Source organism: Chelonia mydas, chromosome 4 (assembly GCF_015237465.2).
Source record: "Chelonia mydas isolate rCheMyd1 chromosome 4, rCheMyd1.pri.v2, whole genome shotgun sequence".
NCBI classification, from domain to species: Eukaryota; Metazoa; Chordata; order Testudines; family Cheloniidae; genus Chelonia; species Chelonia mydas.
In genome coordinates, this window is record NC_057852.1 from 136,928,706 (window position 1) to 136,946,855 (window position 18,150).

General features: G+C 42.2%; 1 protein-coding gene across 11 annotated transcripts in view; it reads left to right on the plus strand.

Annotated features, from left to right (window-relative positions):
• SFXN5 (sideroflexin 5) overlaps positions 1-18,150 on the plus strand; it is a 175,386-nt gene that overhangs the window by 19,659 nt on the left and 137,577 nt on the right. For all 11 annotated transcript variants that reach the window (XR_005225270.2, XM_043544945.1, XM_043544947.1 and 8 more), the window contains exon 3: positions 15,162-15,239. Coding sequence is in view for 10 of the 11 variants with exons in the window: in XM_043544945.1 (XP_043400880.1) it covers positions 15,162-15,239 (78 nt within the window). In the remaining variant the exon portion in view is untranslated. The remainder of the gene's footprint in view (positions 1-15,161; positions 15,240-18,150) is intronic.

The window sequence follows — 18,150 nt, forward strand, 5'->3', positions numbered from 1 at the left end:
GTTCTTAGTTTTCTTTGTTAATGAGGGTGTGAGAAAACGAAGACTCTCAACAGGAACCCACCCTGTCCTCCCCATCATTAAGGTTTCCTCCTTCCACTATGCATTACTTTTCATGTGTCAAGATTGAATTTCATCTGCCATCTTGTTGCCCAGTCACCTGGCTTGGTGAAGGCCCTTTGACATTTCTTAGGACATGTCTATGGGTACCATGCTGCAGTGGCGCAGTTCATCTGGTGAAGACGCTCTATGCCGACAGGAGAGAGCTCTTCCGTCGACTTAGCGCTGGGCACATGAGCGCTTATATCAGTGTAACTTATGTTGCTCCTTATGTTTGTTCAAACTCCTGAGCGACGTAAGTTATGACAACATAGGCTGTAGTGTAGACACAGCCTTAGTCTTCCTGTACTTGACTAACATAGTAGTTGTGTCAGTTACAAATTTTTCCCCCTTAATATTCTCCCCTTTTCCCAAATTGTTTATAAATATATTAAACATTGGACCTAATATGGGACCATTAAACCCCCCGCCCCCAGGCTGTTAACCTTTTTTCATGGTTAAAATTAACCATTCATTTCTTCTCTTTGCTTTCTGCCATCTAGCCAAATTTGCTCCATGATAAAGTTGACCCGCCACACCCCATCCCATGATTGCTTACCTTCTTTAGTGGACTCTTATGGAGGGACCTTGTCAAAGGCCTTTAGGAACTTTAAATAAATTATGTCAACTGGTTCTCCATTATCCACAACATTACTGACACCTTCAAAGACTTCCAATAAGTTAATGAGACATTATTTCCCTCTGCAGAAACCATGCTAGTTAAACCCTATCATATCATGATGATCTCTCAGGGATTGTTTAGCAGATTCCCAGAAAGAGAAATTGCCCTGATCATCTCTCTCGTTTTTTGGATGGAATTACAGTATACTGAAGCTCCCATGAACCCTCTGCAGCACATCATGGAGCAACATTAACTCTTTTCTCTTGGCTAATCTCTTTCTCAGTAAAACAAATATTAATATCTAGGATCACATAAAGAACCCCTAAGCACATACAGTCTGCTTTGTTTGTCTATGCAATTGGTGTCTGACTCACTGCTCTGAAATATTTAGAGTGTAAATATAAAAAACCATTCTGTTCTGTTTTATACTCTAAATGGAGAATGAAATCTAATGGCTGGAAAAGTAAAAGATAGAACACAGCCTTATGTAGAAAGCCCTTTCCTGCTGACAGATGGCTACATCTTTCGGGCCTGGAGTTCTTCTCATGGAACAAAAGGATTGTTGTTTGTCTTGGAGGAGCCCAGTATCAGAGGGAAGAAATGGACAAATGAGCTTTCTAATGAGAACTGCGAAGATTATTATTAATTCCACAGCAATTTCAGATGGATATTTTCCATTTCCTTTTCTAAACTGTTTTGTATTGCTAGGCAGTTGCAGCATTCAGTCTCAGAGGTGGCTGTATTTTGATGTTCAGCCAAGTGATTCCTCTGCATGGGAAAGCCAAATGGAATTGTGTCATGGATGAGCTTGACTCATAGTTTTGTTTCGTCCATTGGTAAAGTTTATGAAGAGTTTGGGGCTTTGTTAGAATGAAAGGTGCTATGAAGATGATGATTATTGCAGCTTTGACATTTATGCATTACAAAATTATGAGATTAAATCTGACTCTGATGTAGATTCTTAATATTTATTGAGTGCCTTGCATTTTTGAGGGTGTCAGATATTAACTCATCTGCACCATGATGTAGGTAATTGGTATTACATTATGATATAATTACACTTCAAATGAGTAAACTGTGATGTTAAGCAAGTGGCAGAGCTGGGATTAGAATTGAGGATTTCCACGCTCTGCATGTATCTGTTCAAATTCACTAGGCCATGCTGCCTTGTGGTGATCTATCCAAAATCTACTAATTTTACATACTTTTAGTGCATCTGTCACACAGAAATCTAGGCTTCAACCCTTAGTTAACATTGCACATAAGCCTTAAAGACAAGGGAATTCTTATGACAAAATAATTTTCCCAGCAACAAATTTCAAACTTTCCTAATAAGCAGAAAACATTGCACTGCTGAGGTCAGGCCCAGCTATTCTTGCAGTTGAGACTATGTGAAACCTCTTGGTGGGCGACATGCCTATTTTCTGAAAAGTGTGAGATTAAAATGGTTGGAATAATACTTTAAATTGCTATGTAATTAAGCCCCATCAGAGGAAGCAATAGGGATCGGCAGATATTTTTATAAGCCTAATTTATTCCATGTGACATGAACGTAGACAGACTTAACACACTGCAGGAGAGGCCCTTCATTTAAGGAAGCTTATAATAAAGCAAAAGTTAAATAAGAATTAAAAGTCAAGTTGCATTCAGAAAGGCCGTGTTTTATCTCTTCCCTTATGCTCTGTCTGAACAAAGAAGCTCTGTCTCTCCCTACATCAGTATTAAGGGTTCAACTCTGCATGATTCTGAGCATCCTCAGCCCCCATACTTAGGTCCAAAGTGGGATCATGCTCGCATATCTGAAAGATACCTTCTTACTCAGCAGATCTGCTGTCTGTGTTTATTCACTGTCCTGTCTGCGGGTTTTACACTGACAAAAAGTTTCTTGTTCCTGTTATCTCTCACTGGAGATTGAATACGGTAGAGTCAGCTGGATTCTAGTCTGCCCTGCGTATCATCAGTAGAATCGTCAGCTATAATAATTTCTGATTTTTACCAGTGACTGCATAAGTGTCAGAAAGAGGATCTGGAAATCCAGCTCTGCTGGGTTGAGTTTGTGGTGCTGTCAGCTAGAAGAACCACCTTTTTGTACTCAGCAGATCAGATCTGAACCTTGCTTAGGTTAAATCCACTGCTGTGCAGTGTGTCAGCACAGGACACGTGCTCCACTTCAGATCAGGGATTGTGATGTCGAAGTGGGATGTAAGTGGTGCGTGCTGCTTGTGCTGGTTCTCTGCACAGAGGTGAAATTCACTGACTCTTGTTAGAAACGCTCCAGAGGCAGAGTTGCAGTTGCGCCACCTAACACTCACGACAGCGGTGGGAGGGGTTCTCCTGTTGCTGTAGTTATGACTTGCCTTTCTGAGAGGCGGTAGCTAGGTCAACGGAGGAATTCTTCAGTCAACCTAACGCTGGCTACAATGATTGGCTTAACTGCGTCACTCAGAGCTGTAGTTTGCCCACCCCGTGGCCTGTAGTTTGCCCACCCCTGATTTATATATTGACTGTAGTTGCAATTTAAATATGCCTGCATGGTTTTCTGGAGGAGAACACATGCTGAGCATGATGCTGGGCAGCACCTTCCTACAGTTCCTCTTTCTATATCCTTGGATGCATAAATAAGGGAATCTTGAGTAGGAGAGGTTGTTTTACCTCTGTACCTGGAACACTGTTTCCAGTTCTGGTGCCCACAGTTTAAGAAGAATGTTGATAAATTGGAGAGGGTTCAGAGAAGAGTCATGAGTATGATTAAAAGTTTAGAAACATGCCTGATAGTGATGGAGTCAAGGAGCTCAATTGATTTAGCTTAACAAAGAGAAGGTTAAGGGACGACTTGATCACAGTCCATAAGTACCTACATAAGGAACAAATATTTAATAATGGGCTTTTCAGTCTAGCAAAGAAAGATAAAACATGCTCCAATAGCTGGAAGTTGAAGCTCAACGAATTTGGACTGGAAATAAAGCGTGCGTTTTTAACAGGGAGGGTAATTAACCATTGGAACAATTTACCAAGGAGTGTGGTGGATTCTCCATCACTGACCATTTTTAAATCATTTTAAATTGGATAAAAAGAAAAGGAGTACTTGTAGCACCTTAGAGACTAACTAATTTATTTGCTCAAATAAATTGGTTAGTCTCTAAGGTGCCACCAATTTATTTGCTCAAATAAATTGGTTAGTCTCTAAGGTGCCACAAGTACTCCTTTTCTTTTTGCGAATACAGACTAACACGGCTGCTACTCTGAAACCTTTAAATTGGATGTTTCTCAGTCTAAAAGATCTGCTCTAGGAATTATTTTGGGGAAGTTCTATGGTTTGTGTTATACAGGAGGTCAGACTAGATGATCAGAATGGTCCTTTCTGTCCTGGGAATCTATGACCCATAAAACTGGGCCCCTGACCACCTTCAAAAATCCCATGATAAATTCTGCTGTCAGTTACACCAGCGTAAATCTGGAGTTGCTCCACTGACCTATAAGTGCCGGCCAAAGGCATTTTTAAAAGAGCAACTTCAAAAGAAGACATTCTTAGTCATGATCCATCGCTCTTCACTAGGGCAGGAGAACCCTCTGCATCCTGGAGGGCCAAATCCTATTGCAAAACCACGATGGGCTTCAGTGGATCAGGAGGTGGCCCACAAGTGTCTTTATGTAATAATATTCAGCATGATGCAAAAACCAAGCAGCTGTTCAAAGGTGTTTGCCTCGTAAAAAGCTAAGAAAAAGGCTCGTGTGCCTCTGACGAATGAAATCGCTGTGAATGTTTTTTCAGGATTTTAATCCTTTGCTGGCCCATTGACTTGCCACTAAGGAAACATCAGCTAATGATTCATGAGCATGCTTTCTATAAAGTCAGCATGAAGTTCAGTGAAGCAAACTTCTTTTTGTGAGGTCAAAACCATTGCTTGCTCAGGAGGAGCATGACCTATGAGGGAAGATTGAAAAAATTGGGTTTGTTTCTCTCTGGAAAGAGAGAACTGAGAGGGAACACAACAGTTTTCAAGAACATAAAAGGTTGTTACAAGAAGGAGTGAGAAAAATTATTCTCCTTAATCTCTGAGGATAGGACAAGAAGTAATGGGCTTAGAGTGCAACAAGGGCGGTTTAGGTTGGACATTAGGAAAAACTTAAGCACTGGAATAAATTGCTCAGGGAGGTTGTGGAATCTCCATCATTGGAAATTTTTAAGAGCAGGTTAGACAAACACCTGTCAGGGATGGTCTAGATAATCCTTAGTCCTGCCATGAGTGCAGGGGACTGGACTAGCTGATGTCTCAAGGTCCCTTCCAGTCCTATGATTCTATGACTCTTGAGTCTAATCAGCTCTGTCATTAAATGCTGAAAAGACACAGGTCAAAGAGCATCTAGACCCTTATAGAGGGAGTCCACACCTTTCCAGTCCTATGATTCTATGAAAAGGTACCAGTCTAATAATCCTGCAGTCTTCTGAGTATCCTCAAAATAGATATCTCACAGACCGTGCCAATGCACTTGGTCCTTGGCATATCCCATTGCCACTGTTTCTCAGCCTGGATCTGGGTGGTACCACCTCTAGTTCAGATTCCATGAACCGTTGAGCCCTCAACCTTTCTGCTGAGACAGACATCAAGAAAGTCCATTTGTAAGGTGGACATTTGCCAGCTAGGAATTGGGTTAAGACTGCCAGATAGCCTTCAGTCACTATTGGACTGTAAAAAGAAAAGGAGTACTTGTGGCACCTTAGAGACTAACCAGTTTATTTGAGCATGAGCTTTCGTGAGCTACAGCTCACTTCATCGGATGTATAGCATATCGTGGAAACTGCAGAAGACATTATATACACACAGAGACCATGAAACAATACCTCCTCCCACCCCACTCCCCCGCTGGCAACAGCTTATCTAAAGTGATCATCAAGTGGAGCCATTTCCAGCACAAATCCAGGTTTTCTCACCCTTTCCCCCACCCCACCCCCCCCCACACACATACAAACTCACTCTCCTGCTGGCAACAGCCCATCCCCCTTTGAAACCCCTCTTTATAATGCGCATGATAATCAAGGTGGGTCACCTCCAGCACTAATCCAGGTTTTCTCACCCCCCCCCCCCACACCCCCCCCTTTTCCAAAAACCACACACACAAACTCATTCTCCTGCTGGCAACAGCTCATCTTACAATGTGCACAGCAATAATCCAAGTTTAACCAGAACGTCTTGGGGGGGGGGTTTGCAGGAAAAAAACAAGGGGAGACAGGCTACCTTGCATAATGACTTAGCCACTCCCAGTCTCTATTCAAGCCCAAATTAATAGTATCCAATTTGCAAATGAATTCCAATTCAGCAGTTTCTCGCTGGAGTCTGGATTTGAAGTTTTTTTGCTTTAAGATAGCGACCCTCATGTCTGTGATTGCGTGACCAGAGAGATTGAAGTGTTCTCCGACTGGTTTATGAATGTTATAATTCTTGACATCTGATTTGTGTCCATTTATTCTTTTACGTAGAGACTGTCCAGTTTGACCAATGTACATGGCAGAGGGGCATTGCTGGCACATGATGGCATATATCACATTGGTGGATGTGCAGGTGAACGAGCCTCTGATAGTGTGGCTGATGTTGTTAGGCCCTGTGATGGTGTCCCCTGAATAGATATGTGGGCACAGTTGGCAACGGGCTTTGTTGCAAGGATAGGTTCCTGGGCTAGTGGTTCTGTTGTGTGGTATGTGGTTGTTGGTGAGTATTCGCTTCAGGTTGGGGGGCTGTCTGTAGGCAAGGACTGGCCTTTCTCCCAAGATTTGTGAGAGTGTTGGGTCATCCTTCAGGATAGGTTGTAGATCCTTAATAATGCGTTGGAGGGGTTTTAGTTGGGGGCTGAAGGTGACGGCTAGTGGCGTTCTGTTATTTTCTTTGTTAGGCCTGTCCTGTAGTAGGTGACTTCTGGGAACTCTTCTGGCTCTATCAATCTGTTTCTTCACCTCCGCAGGTGGGTATTGTAGTTGTAAGAATGCTTGATAGAGATCTTGTAGGTGTTTGTCTCTGTCTGAGGGGTTGGAGCAAATGCGGTTGTATCGCAGAGCTTGGCTGTAGACGATGGATCGTGTGGTGTGGTCAGGGTGAAAGCTGGAGGCATGTAGGTAGGAATAGCGGTCAGTAGGTTTCCGGTATAGGGTGGTGTTGATGTGACCATCGTTTATTAGCACTGTAGTGTCCAGGAAGTGGATCTCTTGTGTGGACTGGACCAGGCTGAGGTTGATGGTGGGATGGAAATTGTTGAAATCATGGTGGAATTCCTCAAGGGCTTCTTTTCCATGGGTCCAGATGATGAAGATGTCATCAATATAGCGCAAGTAGAGTAGGGGCGTTAGGGGACGAGAGCTGAGGAAGCGTTGTTCTAAATCAGCCATAAAAATGTTGGCATACTGTGGGGCCATGCGGGTACCCATAGCAGTGCCGCTGATCTGAAGGTATACATTGTCCCCAAATGTAAAATAGTTATGGGTAAGGACAAAGTCACAAAGTTCAGCCACCAGGTTAGCCGTGACATTATCGGGGATAGTGTTCTTGATGGCTTGTAGTCCATCTTTGTGTGGAATGTTGGTGTAGAGGGCTTCTGCATCCATAGTGGCTAGGATGGTGTTGTCAGGAAGATCACCAATGGATTGTAGTTTCCTCAGGAAGTCAGTGGTGTCTCGAAGGTAGCTGGGAGTGCTGGTAGCGTAGGGCCTGAGGAGGGTCTACATAGCCAGACAATCCTGCTGTCAGGGTGCCAATGCCTGAGATGATGGGGCGCCCAGGATTTCCAGGTTTATGGATCTTGGGTAGTAGATAGAATATCCCAGGTCGGGGTTCCAGGGGTGTGTCTGTGCGGATTTGATCTTGTGCTTTTTCAGGAAGTTTCTTGAGCAAATGCTGTAGATGCGTTTGGTAACTCTCAGTGGGATCAGAGGGTAATGGCTTGTAGAAAGTGGTGTTGGAGAGCTGCCGAGCAGCCTCTTGTTCATATTCCGACCTATTCATGATGACAACAGCACCTCCTTTGTCAGCCTTTTTGATTATGATGTCAGAGTTGTTTCTGAGGCTGTGGATGGCATTGTGTTCTGCACGGCTGAGGTTATGGGGCAAGTGATGCTGCTTTTCCACAATTTCAGCCCGTGCACGTCGGCGGAAGCACTCTCTGTAGAAGTCCAGTCTGCTGTTTCGACCTTCAGGAGGAGTCCACCAAGAATCCTTCTTTTTGTAATGTTGGTAGGCAGGCCTCTGTGGATCATTATGTTGTTCAGAGGTATTTTGGAAATATTCCTGGAGTCGGAGACGTCGAAAATAGGATTCTAGGTCACCACAGAACTGTATCATGTTCGAGGGGGTGGAGGGGCAGAAGGAGAGACCCCGAGATAGGATAGCTGCTTCTGCTGGGCTGAGAGTATAGTTGGATAGATTAACAATATTGCTGGGTGGGTTGAGGGAACCATTGCTGTGGCCCCTTGTAGCCTGTAGTAGTTTAGAAAGTTTAGTGTCCTTTTTCTTTTGTAGAGAAGTAAAGTGTGCGTTGTAAATGGCTTGTCTAGTTTTAGTAAAATCCAGCCACGAGAAAGTTTGTGTGGAAGGTTGGTTTTTTATGAGAGTATCCATTTTTGAGAGCTCATTCTTAATCTTCCCCTGTTTGCTGTAGAGGATGTTGATCAGGTGATTCCGCAGTTTCTTTGAGAGCGTGTGGCACAAGCTGTCAGCATAGTCTGTGTGGTATGTAGATTGTAATGTATGTATGTATGTAGATTGGACTGTAGTGAACCTGAACCAGGCACCTGAAGGCTCCATATCCCATTACCAATCCCCTGAGCTGTTCAGTCCCCAGTGAATCATTCTGGTGGAGCTAGCCCCACTGTCGTTAAGGATGAGACTAGCTTAATGTTTAATACCTGATTTTTCTAAGTTATGTAAAATCCACGTTTGATTGGATTGTCATGAAAATTGCAGTGCCTTCTGGACATCTACGGTAGACTTGGAAATACTTGGAAATATTCCTGGAGTCGGAGACGTCGAAAATAGGATTCTAGGTCACCACAGAACTGTATCATGTTCGAGGGGGTGGAGGGGCAGAAGGAGAGACCCCGAGATAGGACAGCTGCTTCTGCTGGGCTGAGAGTATAGTTGGATAGATTAACAATATTGCTGGGTGGGTTGAGGGAACCATTGCTGTGGCCCCTTGTAGCCTGTAGTAGTTTAGAAAGTTTAGTGTCCTTTTTCTTTTGTAGAGAAGTAAAGTGTGCGTTGTAAATGGCTTGTCTAGTTTTAGTAAAATCCAGCCACGAGAAAGTTTGTGTGGAAGGTTGGTTTTTTATGAGAGTATCCATTTTTGAGAGCTCATTCTTAATCTTCCCCTGTTTGCTGTAGAGGATGTTGATCAGGTGATTCCGCAGTTTCTTTGAGAGCGTGTGGCACAAGCTGTCAGCATAGTCTGTGTGGTATGTAGATTGTACTGTATGTATGTATGTATGTATGTATGTATGTAGATTGGACTGTAGTGAACCTGAACCAGGCACCTGAAGGCTCCATATCCCATTACCAATCCCCTGAGCTGTTCAGTCCCCAGTGAATCATTCTGGTGGAGCTAGCCCCACTGTCGTTAAGGATGAGACTAGCTTAATGTTTAATACCTGATTTTTCTAAGTTATGTAAAATCCACGTTTGATTGGATTGTCATGAAAATTGCAGTGCCTTCTGGACATCTACGGTAGACTTACTGGTCCACATTTGAGGTCACTTGAACAAGGAGCTCTCTAGATATGTCCTCTTCCCCTCCAAATAAATATAAGAACCCTATCATTTTGATATTACAACTTTTTCTTTTTTTTTTCACACAACTGAGGATCAGTTTAGGGACTGATCCTCCCCAAACTGATATAACCTACTCAAGATTGATCTCAGCACCTACTGCCCCTCTGAGGAAGCAATATTTTAAAAGTTATTCAGGTTAAAAGTTGTCCTTACAACATGGCTCAATCCAAGTAGACAAGCCAGAGAAAGTAAATTTTGCGTATTTGCAGCAGGCTGGGGCTCTGTTACAAGCCAGTGTTTTCAGGCAGACAAATAATTGGATAGCTCAAGGTGCTACCCTGTGGCTATTGAACCTGAGCAGCAGCCATATGCTGTGAGTTGAGTCCTGCTTTCCACAGCTTTCTGAGAATTTGTGTTGTGCAAATTGGTTGCTCTCTGCCTCCATTCGGTGGGGGCTTCTTCTGGAAGTTTTGCTGTGAGAGCACAGGTTCTGAGTTAAAAGCTGATATTTCAAAGTTACCTAAAATCCACATGGATACTCACATTCTACTTTACAGATTTAGAAGTACTGTCAAGGAAAATAGCTTAAATTAAACAGAAGGAAAATGAAAGACGCCAGTAAGCAGCAGCAGTCATAGCAAACGTCAAATGATATTTCTTCCGACAAACTGCTATAGAAAAATAAAGCAGTACACAATAAACATTCAAAGTGATCCTCTAAACCAACAGATAGAATTTTTGCAGGCCTTTTTTACCCTTCGTAAAATGGAAATCCTGGCGCAACCTTAACTGTGCTGGCATCACCCCACCATAATAATGCTGCGCCACTGTAGGGTCAGAGGAACTATTCGTGGCGCAAGTTGCGTCGTTGGACTGATGTGGACCGCAACTCTGTATTTCCTGGGTTTTGGAGGTTTTAAGGAACAGGTGCACTCAGCATTTGGGAATTACATGAGGCACTGCTGGTTAATCTTAACTCTGTATTAGCAAAGTTTTGGGGCAGTTAATATTTTATTAAAACAAGCTGAACCGTTCTAAACCAAGTGCTTTCATATTCTTAGTATGATCATTATGGTTTACATTTTTGTTTGTTGTAGGACACTCATAAGTTGTTTTTAAGCCTTTTGTAATCTTTCACAACCCTCAGCTATTTTGTTTGGAGGCTCATTCCTTTCATAAAGCCTTATTTTTTTTTTTTGCCTGCTGAGCCAAAAGGAGACTGCAAGTTTAAAAGCAAAAATTGGGCTTTTTTGTTTCTGTTTGTTTCTGTACTAAACAAGATGAGATCCAGCCAGGGTTGTTATAGTAACTACTAAGATTTCCTCAAGAGAAGAGGAAAAAAATAGAACACAGATCCATTCATTTATTTACTTTAGACTTTCATTCAAAGTTACATGCTGTTCTGTGTAGATGATTTGCAAGGCACACAGTGTAGGTAATTTCAGTGGAAAACCCTGCCCCCAAATCCCCATACTAATAATGAGCATGAATGGTTCTCCAGTATATTGAGCTGGCAATACTGGTTTATTGTGGAGCTTTGTAGGGAAAATTGGTTATTTTCTCTGGATCCTTTACTTATTATTCATTCTGTTGTCTTTGACTTTTCACCTCTGGATCCTGCACTGCCATATCGGATTCTCCTGTTCTTTAGTTCTATTTTAATATTTCCTTCCTTTATGAGTATCAGAATTGTGTTGTCTGGGGTGGGGGTGAATTGGAAAAAAATCAATTTTTGTCATAGCAAAAAAATGCAAAAGTCGTAATTTTTTCTCATTTGCTCTCTTCCCCCTTCATTCCCGAAAGTGGCTGCCTATGTTTTCATATACATGAGGTACCTTTTTATCTTTTAAAATAAAAATAAAAATCAAACTTATTCAGGTAGGATAAACCCTTACTACGCACAGGATATCGATAACATTCTTATACTTGGTGGTGTTTTGACAGAGCTTGTTATAATTCCTAAATTATATGGTTTTACAATTTTCCTGTCATTTCTAACCCCTTTATATGAAAGGAGGAATGCTCCACAGAAGCTCTGTCTACTGGAAGGATTAGGAAGATGGCACTGCCTCATTTTTTCCCATTAGATCATTCTGAGAACCATCAGGGCTAAAAAGCGAACTTTTCTTGTTTGTTTATTTGAACAAAAGTACAGATAATTCCACACAGTCCTTTTTTTATTTGTAAAAATTGTGGGATCTGTGACCGGCATTGACCACTGGACATATGACTAGCCTTACCCGTAAGGTGCCCTTCGTTGTCATATCTAGACACTATTGTGTATATTTTTTAAAGTAAATCAGGTCCTGTTAGGAAAAGACCCAAACTCTCCTCCCCTCGCTCACTTTAAAGCTGCTTGACTGTGAGAAGTTAAAGCTCTGGATGATTAATTCCAGGAGGATCATTTCATTATTTTTTAAAATACCTTGTGTGTGTTCCAGTTGTGTGTCTGCAGTTCTCCAGAGCCTGGATACTGACATAATCCCTAGTCTTTGGAGCAGGGTGTGGTGTTTCTCTCCAGTACTTGTGCCTGTACCCCGGATGTCCCCAACACATCCCAGTCCCACCCAATGAACAGAGTGAACACACTGCTAGTTTAGGATGACTTCACATTGCTGGAGTGTATCTTCGTTAAGTCAGCAAACCAAATCAAGATCAAATATAAGCCCAGAGTGATTCTGGAACCTCCCAGAGAAAGTGGGTGGGGTGCAGGGAGGTTTCAGATGAGGCTAGTGCTTTCTGAAAAGAGACTTGAGTTTACCAGGTAATGTGTCTGATAAAACTTGCTTTAAATGAATATATATGGATGACAAAACATTTGAGTGACAGTGGAAGACATGAAGGCTGCTCTGTATTAACATACAAATGCTCTGTGATTGTCTGACTGCCGTAAGGGCTGTGATCTGACTCCTGAAGCTGAGTCAAAAGGGTCTGTTCTGTAAAACAAAGACTAGAAATAAAATATCTCTGGGGCAAATGCTTCAAGGGCCATTGCAAGAACAATGGCTGGGCTAATAATTAGGAAGGGACTTCCTGCTGTGGCTCCAGCAAATTTAAAAGGCTTACTTTGCCAGGGCTGGGGGCTTAAGATCAAAAGGATACTAAATAGAGTCCCTCTCTTGAGAGAAAGCAGGGTCAGTTGTTGGGGGCTATTCAGGGAACAGGCTGAGACTGAGAGAGTCTGTGTGGCAGGAGTCTGAAGAGGTTGAGGTACCTGGCTAACACTGTGTGGGGAAGGAGAGAGGAACAGTAAGTGCTATGTTAGTATGCCTGTATTTAGGCTATTTTATTGTTTTCAAATCCTTGCTGTCTTGTGCTGTTTGGTGTTCCGACTGTTAAGAATAAACAATACTTTGTTTTGACAAGGCTGTGTAGTCACTGTGGATATACCACTGTCACGATTCCCTAGGGGCAAAACTGCAGGTACCTAACTGAAGTCAGACCTGCTGAGGTAATCCTGGTGAGCACAAGCATCTGCAACCGAGGCTCTAGTCTAAGAGTGGGAGAAAAGGGTGATTCCACCCCACAAAAAGCAACTTGTCACCTGCTCAGATGCTCTCAGGCAAATGCAGAGAGGGGACAGCAGTGCAGCTAGCCCGGTAACCGTGACTGACCTCCATTGCAGAGCTTGAAGAGAAGAAGCTTGCTCTAGTGTTCACGTTTCCTTCAGGCTGTTAGAATGTTTCCTGAATTCTTCCTTTCTTCATGTCTCCTGAAATTAAACCTCATTAGGTGTCTTTGCAAAGACTACTCACTTTTACACATGTGTTGAATCACTGCTAATAAATGTAAGCCAATGCGAAATGTAATACCAAGGCCAAAAATATGTGAATATATATGGAATTAGGTTAGTGTATGCAAAAATGGGCATTGATCCGTCCACAACACATTTGCTCTGTAGAATGCTGGGATTGCCACTTTTTCATTAATGCATTTATGTACCGAACACTTGAAAGGCACTAGTCATTCATTTATTGCCAATTTCGGGTTGGCCTAACTGCTGGTATTTCCAAGAAAACAACAAAGTATTCTTTGATGTTTGCAACAAAAAGGGACTAATAATCTGCCAGCAATTAGCCCAGCCTATAGAAGAACAAGTTTTGCTCTAATGATATTTGCCTAATTTTTGGAAGGACAAGCTTATTAATGTTTGTGAGGATCTATGATACAATGCTAAGGGCCATAAATACCTAGGTAGATTATAATCAGATATCATCATGTTAAAAAAAAATCTTTATAAAGCATCCCTATCTAGAAATAATAGTTGTAACAGCTAGGGCAGGAATGTTCAACTAAACAAGCCTGACAGTAACATTTAAAAACATTAAGGTTCTTGCAGGGAATCCATCATCCAGGTAAATAACCTGAATTGTCTTTGTTTTTAAATAAATGAGAAATCTTTCCCTAGTCCGTTGACATTTTCTGCAGCCTTACTGCAGGTTTGGCAGGGCACTGGAAAAGCAGTGGCCTTCACTGAAGCCAGCCTTTACAGCCTGACTTGATGTTCTGCATTTTGGACTAATTGAATGGAGATTACTTTCCCCTTTTTATTACCAAACATCAAAAGAATTGGCCTACGAGTCTCAGTCCAGTGCTTAATTGCAAGATCATCCTTCCCCTTGAAATATGGATATATATTCTGGAAACAAATGGGACTTTTTGATTCAGCAATACATGAATATCAATACTTGCGATAATTTGAATGCATGAGGTATTTAAAAACTGCCTTTTAGTGCAACATGAGGAAGTTGCTTATTTCTGTATGTGTTTGTGTGTGTATAATGGGTGGGATTTTAAAAAGGCCTCGGCTCTTGCCTAATTCTGATCTCATTAACTTCAGCAATCAAACTCCCATTAACTTCAGTGGGAGCAGAATGATGCCAACACTGATTCTGAAAATCTGGCCCAAATATATAGACAATATAGAGCAGAAACTGCATTGACTTCAGTGGAATTATCCTGCTCGACACTGATGTAGCTGAGATCAGAATCAAACATGCTGTTTAATAATTGTTGGTAGATGTTGAAGTTTTAAGGGTGGCCACTCTGTGCGTGTGTTTTCTTTTAATAATACAGATTAATTATATGGGCTAGTGCCTCTTACTGCAGTTCTTGAGGTCTTGAATTTACTTTACCATATTTTTCAGTCCTTATGTAGGCAAAACTCCTTTTGACTTCAGTGGGTGTTTTGATGGTTTCTGGCATTTGGTGCAAGGTATGAATTGATTCCCCATAAATGCACTGTCCATTGCACCTATGTAGGTCATTTTGTCCTCAAAAAAGTATTTCCCTAGCTGCATTATGAATCCAGCCTCCTTCTTGAGATAGTAAATCAAATTTATCATGCTAATTAAGAAGACTTCAGCTGAACAGACTTTCTGATACCATTTGTGCCAGCATTCCTTGTTCTTTTGTGTATCCCACATAATTATTATGTATTATTAGATACTTGTACAAACAAAGAGGAAGCTGCAGTCCCTCTCTCAAGAAGCTGATAATATAAATCAAACACAGAAACATGTACTAAATGTGTATGTATATATAAAAAATACACCTATCCCGAGGTTTGCATAAAGAAGTGTGTTTTAAGACTTGCACGTGGCCCTGTAACCTAGATTCACAGCCTTAGGTCTAACGTGATCAGTGCAGAACAAATGTTGCTGATCATGCTTTATTGTTTTATGTATTTGCAGAGTCGTCTGAAAGGAGCTGTGCAGTTGCTGGAGGATTATAAACATGGGACTTTACCCCCTGGAGTCACCAACAAAGAGGTAATACATACGAGCGGTTGTTTACTGGGTTCCTACTTGTGCATGGACAACTACTTTACTGAAGAAAAACAAATTTCATGTATGGTTTCAGAGTTGCAGCCGTGTTAGTCTGTAGTCGCAAAAAGAAAAGGAGGACTTGTGGCCCCTTAGAGACTAACCAATTTATTTGAGCATAAGCTTTCGTGAGCTACAGCTCACTTCATCGGATGCATTCGGTGGAAAATTTCATGTATGTCTTTGTAGCCAGTCACTAGTTTGGTACTTTCCTGGGTTTGTACTGTCATGATTACCACAAGTTATCATCTGTTACTGATCTGTTTTTAGTAAGTGTTACTTTTTTTAAAATAAATCCTTAATGATGGTACAGCTGATGACTGTCCCAGTGCTCGGATCTCATCTGGCATTAGTTATAATGCCAGTATATGCTGCTTCTGGAAGGAACTGGATGTCTTACACTGGCTATTCCATGTTCTTTTTGGCACTGGGCATAGTAACTTGGTGTGTGTCACGTTAATACTAATAATTTCATAGAAATCGTAGAAATGTATGGCTAGAAGGGACCTTGAGAGGTCATCTGGGCCTTCTCCCCACACTGAGGCAGGACCAAGAATACCTAGGCCATACCTGACAGGTGTTTTGTTTTTGTTTTTTTGTGGGGGCTTTTGTTAGGCATTTTAAAAAGTTTTGCTGAGCAAAAGTCCACAAGAGGTGGTTTAACCTGTAAACATGTTAAATAAAAATTGTTATTAAATGTAAGCATAACATTTGAGTTTAAAGAATTGTGTCAATTAAGAATAACATTCATCACCAGCACCATCACTACCCTCCAGCTCTCACAAAATATGTATTTTGCTAGTTCTAGATCCTAAAAAATATGTTGCTTTCTTCACTAAACTGAAGTCTCTCACCAGGCATGTCACTGTGTCCATGTATTGGCAGCCAGAGTTGTCTATAAACCCTCCTTCTCTGAGGGGGTCACGTTAATTGCTGATACAGCCTCACTAAAATAAATGCACTTACATTGTATGGCTCCTCCACCTATCTTGTCCTGGTTTATGATCTCACTGGGGCTCAGGTATGAGACAGGTGTCTGGACACCTCGGTGAGGCTGCAGTGTGTGTGGTTTTCTTCTTTGACATGGTTACTGGCCTAGTGGAAGGGGGAAGCACCTTTGGCCTTTTGAGACAGTCCCACACGGCATTCTCATAAGTAAACTAGGGGTGTGTGGTCTAGATGAAATTCTAGACGGTGGGTGCAAAACTGGTTGAAAGAGTCGATCTCTCTAGCTTGCTGAAGTCCTACAAGATATACTCATAGTTCTGTGAAACCCTTATCAGCTCTTCAAACAGCCCAGGCACAACCTACTATCAGGTCTTAGTCCAGAGAACATCTTGTTTTGAAGGAGCCGTTAAATTAATGTGCCACCTGACGTTTTCTAGCGAGTGTTCAGTTTTGTGTTACGCTAACCCTGCCAGTATCCAGAACTGCCTTCTTTCCATTCAGTGTATGTTGCCAAGGGTTCCCCGGCAGCAGCCAAAGGCGTAATAACGATGCTTAGTTTGTTTTCATTGCTTGGTGAAACAATTCCAGTACTTGAAAAATGAAAGTGTAAAAGACCATCAGAAACTCTGTAACACCAAATATTTTCTCAATACATTTATTATCTCCTTGGCAGGGTTTTTAAAGAGAAATTTCGCCTTCTATGTAGATTCAACCTTCTGAAATGGAACAGTCGTGGACAGTTCCTTCCAGAACTGGCTTTCCTTAGCCCCTTACCTGCACTCTGCTCCTGCTTGCCATGACCCTCCTTACGAGGCAGATGCTGGAGTAAACACTCTTCATCCCCAGTTATCCTCTGGGGAAAGGTTCACAGCCTTGCAGCTACTTCCCGGATCCCAATAGGAGCACAGCCTTTGTTGGAGTCAGAAGAAATTATTTTAGAAAGCTCAGCTGTTGCTCAATAGCATGAAACAGGGTAATCTTAATCTAAAAATCCTCTAGAAAATGCAAGGAAACCAGCCAGAATTTTGCACAAAATCAGGCCTCTTCCAGGCAGAGCAAATCGCCAGAGCTGACCAGGCACAAAATAAGAAATATTCAGTTGTTGTTGTTTTTTAAAGTAGAAGTATCTATGTAAAAAACATTACAGCTGCAAAGTGAAGTGCTCAAAAGCTAGGGAAATGCCACGGTTCCAGTCCATGTCCAGCCTTAACTCTGCCTCTGGGCATATACATTATAATACAGTCTTTGGGTCGATTATTTGTTCTGTTGCTCTTGTCTGCATTAGCTGAGCGTACGCTCCTATCAACCCCATAGGCTGCTCTTTCCTAACCACGTTCTGCCACTACTCCCTGTTCACTCTCTTGACACTTCTCTTTTGTGTTGTCATCCTTTCCTCCACTGGTTCCCTTCCCCACTCCTCACTTGCATCCACCATCTCCACCTTCCCCTTGCTTCTCCCTTTTTGTTCTCCCCTTTGCCCATTCCTCACCCCCTCTCACCTCCACAAATCCAAATTCCACCTCCACTTCCTCCTCTGTGCGATATTTGACCCAGCCTCCATCCCCACCAGTCCCATTTCCTGCACCCTGTCCCATCACCACCTCTAGCCCTTCCTTTTCAAGCAGTCTCCCTGTCATCCTCTTCTCTTGCTCCCTCTGAAATACCCAGTGGTTGCACACACTGCATCTCAAAGATCACCATTATCCATGTTTTTTTCGTCTCCTTCTCCCTCTATCTCCAGGCACTTACAGGAACTTTGGATCCCCTCTCCTGACACTGCTGCTGCAGCCACACCCTCACAGTGACCTCTTCTCTCACATGCTCCACCTCAAGTAGTCTGCAAAGGAGTGAGGTGAGGTGTAGAGCTTCTCTTCTGCTGTTTCCAACCCTACCACTCTTTCTTCCTCTT